The sequence below is a fragment of the Crocodylus porosus genome, unplaced genomic scaffold (assembly GCF_001723895.1).
Source record: "Crocodylus porosus isolate Cpor-Errol unplaced genomic scaffold, CroPor_comp1, whole genome shotgun sequence".
NCBI classification, from domain to species: domain Eukaryota; kingdom Metazoa; phylum Chordata; order Crocodylia; family Crocodylidae; genus Crocodylus; species Crocodylus porosus.
In genome coordinates this window covers 12,575,128-12,580,314 of record NW_017728912.1, presented here as the reverse complement: position 1 = coordinate 12,580,314, position 5,187 = coordinate 12,575,128, and the positions used below count along the sequence as shown (strand labels likewise).

At 41.7% G+C, this 5,187-nt stretch overlaps 1 protein-coding gene across 1 annotated transcript in view; it reads left to right on the top strand.

Moving 5' to 3' along the window:
• Positions 1 to 300: 300 nt before the first annotated feature.
• The window catches only part of MYOZ2 (myozenin 2), a 26,405-nt gene continuing 21,518 nt past the window's right edge, over positions 301 to 5,187 (top strand). Inside the window, exons 1-2 of the mRNA XM_019534045.1 lie at positions 301 to 516; positions 1,073 to 1,175. Of these exons, the coding sequence (XP_019389590.1) occupies positions 1,100 to 1,175 (76 nt within the window). The 5' untranslated portion in view covers positions 301 to 516; positions 1,073 to 1,099. The remainder of the gene's footprint in view (positions 517 to 1,072; positions 1,176 to 5,187) is intronic.

The following is a 5,187-nucleotide window of genomic DNA, read 5'->3' as shown; positions in this document are numbered from 1 at the left end:
CTTTAGCCATCAGCCACTATTGAGGCACGGTTTTATCTTTCACTAAAGGATTAGCCCATGCCATTCTCATCAGATATAGTCGTGCCCATCCATATATTTATCACCTTATTTTTAAATGTCTCTCCCCTGGTTATTACAACGGACATTATTGTCCAAGGTGATGATGGGATGGTTGGTACAACTATGAAGACAATCTCCCAATAAGTTCTGGAAAAGATACACTCTCTTTATGGTGGGTGCAGTTGAATCCTTTCTGTTCTCTTCTTTCGCCAGGAAGATATGAGTGGCTGGAGTGTTTGGTTCTATATATAGCTGGTTGATGTCAGCAGGATGCCAATCTCTTTGAAGAGGATCAGCCCCCAGTTTATCTCGGTACTTGGTACCATGCAGACCCAAGCACAAGGATAGAAACCACCCAGGACCAGGCGGGTCATCCCCATTCATAACTAACTCCAGAAACTTCATCAAAAGGGTTGGGATTCACTTTTTTTCTGCACCACAAAGCCTAACAATAGGGTAAGTGTATTGTTTCCTGAAATATTTTGACACTGTTTGTCCTAACAAGCTGTCACATAAAAGTCATTTATGTGACACCTTGTCTCAGAAATAAAATTAAATGGTAATTTTTATGTAGTGGAGATTCCACTTTCTGTGCTTGCTTAGAGATGCTAAAGCAAAAGCTGCCAAGTATTTCAAGCTCTTAGCAATTTTCCAGAATTTACTCATTTTTGAGAACATAAATCAAAGGTTTAACAAAAGACAGTATTTAAAAATCAATCATGGAGTTAAATTTAAAAATAAAACGCATAGAAGTGAGAAGGCCCAGGCCCCCGCCATTGAGGTTATGCCATAGAGTTTGTGTAGACAACATACAGCACATCCTTTGGGACTTTGTATCTTTGGGTAAGAGAAGGTATCTCCTGTCATCTGCCTGCAAGGAGCAATTGCGACTATTAAAAAGGCAGTATTTCCAAATGAGAAATAATCATATTTACCCTCCAGTCTTTATGAAGTGATGAAAGTTGCCTGAATTGTACATGCTGGCTCAATAATGTAAACATTTTTTTTCCAGCAAGGAAAACCTCATCTGACAATCACAATGTTATCACATTCTGCCATGGTTAAGGAGAGGAAACAACAAGCATCAGACATTATGGATGAAATACGCAGAAATGGTAGAGCTATACTATATACTTACTGTCCCTCCAGCCCTCACTAATATTTCTTTTTAATTATACAGTTTAACTTTCTTACAGCTTTGTCTCTGATGGGTGTTCTGCCATAAATAATATTGTGGAAGTATCATGCTGTCTGTGGTAACTAATCCTTTTGTAGTTGTCTCTTTTCATTTGAAAGCTATTTTCAGATGAACAACTGTTGTGAAGGAATGAAGTAATCTAACAGCTGATGTACACTCTGCCAGGATAGCCTTTCAGAATATTATTTGGGGTTAATAACATGACTGGATTCTATTCTGCAAGACAACCCATATATATGAAACATGCTTATCTGTCCATATCTTTTTCATGTTTTCCATTTCATTTTTATATAAACAATCAAAATATTTTTACCAATTGCTTATAATTCAATTCCTTCCTCTCCTAGTTAGGTATTAAGATTAGTAACCAACCTAACCAGAATTTGTCAGTCCGTTCTGATCTATAAGCACTGACTGATTTCTTAAAGCAGAAATTTTACTTTTATGTTACTAGTGAGGGGAATACAGACTGCTGTGAAAGGTCTAGCATGATTTTCAAGAATGGGTGCCTTAAGTTAGCACCATATTGTGAGACCCAAAGGGACTCCTAATTTAGGAGTATAAATCCCTTTGATTTTCAATGGTACTGTGCTTTCTGAAAATAACTTAGGTGCTTTTGAAAATCTACTTCATAGAGACTTAGTTAAGCACCTGAATAAGAGGCCTGATTTTCAGAAGCACTGACCAGTAGGGCTGTGCAAAGCTTTGGTCCCTGATTCGATTCGGTGGAGATTCGGCCCCATTTGGTAGTCAAATCTCTGAATCCGAATTGAATCAGCGGCACCTTTAATCTCTCTGAATCAAATCAGAACCATCCAAATTGATTTGGAGTTCGGAAAGATTTGGAGATTAAGACACAGACACAGCTTCAAATGTTTTTTCTACGTACCTCTAGGTACCAGGTGGCTCGTGAACACTGCAATGCTGGGGTGCATGGAGCATCCCACAGAAGCACAGGGGGCTCCCCAGTGTGCTCGGCAGTAGACCCAGCAGTGGACCAGAAGCACTTCTGGTCCTCTTCCGGGTCTGCCAGGGAGTGCACAGGGGCTACCCCCCACCCCAGTGGCTTGGCAACTGGTGCCTTCTGGGTCTGGAGGGGCACCTGGGGTCACCTGCAGCTGATTGCTGAGCTGGAGGAGTGCAGGGGAGCCCCCAGCATGCTCCCCGGCGGACCCAGAAGTGGACTGGTCCACTTCCGGTTCACTTCTGGGTTTGCCACGAAGCATGTGGAAGGCCCCCCGCACTCCTGTGGGATGCTCCACGCGCTGGTACCTCAAGGTATGTAGAAAACACATTTAAAGCTGTGTCTATGTCCGAATTGCTGATTCTCTGAACCAGCATTGAATCTACAGATTTGGATTCAGCCAAATTGAATCAGGGACAGTGATCTGAATCAACGAATCGAATCACTGTCCCTAATTTGGGCTGAATCCGAATCCAAATCAAATAGGGCCCACTTTGCACACCCCTACTGACCAGCCCATATCATATCATATCATATCATATCATATCATATCAGTAGGAGTTGCTAAAATACTTTTTAAATTCAAACCATTTCTTATGGATTACTATATAGCACTAGAATATACTTTTGAGAAATTTGCTCCTATATGTCTTGGGCTGAACCTTATATCCATTTACTGATAAATCTGATTCACAGGAAGGTAGGGTTGGGCACTTGCTATACGAGTTAAAAGAAATCTGTTAGTCTAAGTGCCTGTTCTTGGGAATATTTCTATTGCCTCACACAGAAGTGATTCCAGCTCTACAGGAGCTGTGTAGAATTCAACTGCTTTTAATTTTTCTCAAAATTACTTGGGATAAATACCTCTTAGACATCTCTATCACTTGTGGGTGCTTTAAGCAACTTCCTTTTCCTCCTTTACATTTCCATTTTAAGGGCACTTCTTTTACAAACTCTTCTAAAGTTGCTGTCCTCACTGACCTTGTTTACATTCCTTTGCTTTTGCAAACCCAAGGATTGTCTAGCTTGTACGCTCTTCACGGTAAAGTACAAGGCACTCTAATGGTGCAATACTACTACCACTAATAAGAATAATAATGAATTATTATTCACCATCCTGAAAATTTCACCCAACCCGCCTGAAAATTATTGGAGTTGATGAACAATGTGTACTGTTGTTGAGTACTTGCTTCATGCTTAGCTATAATCTGTCCTGTTCTTTTTTATCTACTGCTATACACTACTAGATGTTCTGCAAAATTAGAATTATTTGTGCTTATATGTACACTAACTGATTTGTGGTCACTGAAGGCTGGGCTGAGCATTTAGACATACAATTTTTTAAAATTCTTCTTTGGATGTATGGTACTTCAGAGGCTAAAAAAGATTTCATAAAATGGAGGGAGTGATTCTAAAAGACTTTGAAATCCCCTGATGTTACTGAAGTGGCAAAAAGAAGAACAGAACACATAACTGACACGGTTTATCTTGGCATTGTAATTTTTTTTTTGTATAATGGTCATCAGTACATTAAGAAAAATGTCTCTGTTTCTGATAATAATGAATTATTTTGCTTAACATACAAAACTGAAAGGCCCTATTTTGCTTTCATTTTGTTAGCCTGAGTATTATTTCTAGTGTGTAAGATAATGCTTATTCAAAATGCTTACTCTATGTTCTATCAAGATACCTCATTTAAAATGTTCCAGATACATATATATGGTGTTTGCTCAGAGCTAATTTTAATGGGAAACCCAAATATGGCCATGAAAAAAGCACCAGTGAGATACATTTTGCCCTTAGCTGTGTATGATTGTCTTCCTTTGCCCTCAGAGGATTCATAAAGAGTGAGGAGTTACTATATTTGAGGCCAAAATATGCTATGCTTCCCTATAATATATGATTGAAAAAGAGGTACTACATAGTTTGTGCTGCCTTTTCTGAAAAGAGAATCTGTTATACCATGTCGTTCCAGGTCAGTGACAGAATAAACATTTTCCTCAGTTTCATTTAGCCCCATAAATTCAGCCCTATTAAATGAATTAGGATTATTTGAGTTCAAGGTAACACAGTCTGAGCCAGAAGCAATAAAACAAAAGTTTAGCTTGAATCATGTTTTGAGATGCATGTTCCTAAATAAATGTTCATTTTGCAATTACCTGAGAAGGCAATCTAAAACTTCAAATTTGTTGGGAAAATGGATTTCAGTCTGGATTTAAACTCTCCACGTTCATTAGGTCTGTGCAAAGCAGTGAGTATTCATTTCGGATTTGGCCAATTCAGGGGACATTAATCAATTCAGCGATTCAAAATTGCTCTCCCAGTTCAATTCTGCTGAATATGAATCTGCCAGGCCCATCCCCTGCCCACTCTCCCAGTCCAGCAATGGCTGCCCCGATTGCCCCAGCTCCTGGCACTTTTTAAAAAAAAAGTCCCGACTCAGCGGGTGCTGCCGGGTGAGGGGGCAATCCCCACTGCCCCACACTGCATGAGGGACTCTGCATAAGCCCCCTGATCCCCTCCTGCTCCCCCATGGCTGTCCTGCCTGCCCCAGCTCTGGCCCTTTAAGAAAAAAAAAATCAAGAAAAATCCTGCCAGTGGGGGGAGATCCCTGCTGCCCCTTGCCACATGGGGGGTGCTGCATGAGCCCCAGGAAGGCTCTGCAGGAGTGGTGAATCCTGGGGCTTTTCTGTTTTTTTTTATTAAAGGGCCAGAGCTGGCCCAGGTGGGGCACCCGTGGTGTGGCTGGGTGAGTGGGGGGGCATCGGGGGCTCATGCAGAGCTCCCTATGCAGTATGGGACAGTGGAGGGGCAGCAGGGATTGTGCCCCAACCCGGCAGCACCCAGTGAGCACTGTGGCTCTTCTTTAGAGGGCCTGGAGCTGGAGCAGGTGGGGCAGCCATGGGGGGGAAACTGGGGGAGTAGGTGGGGATCAGGGGGGCTGGGGAAGCAGGCAGGGGATGGG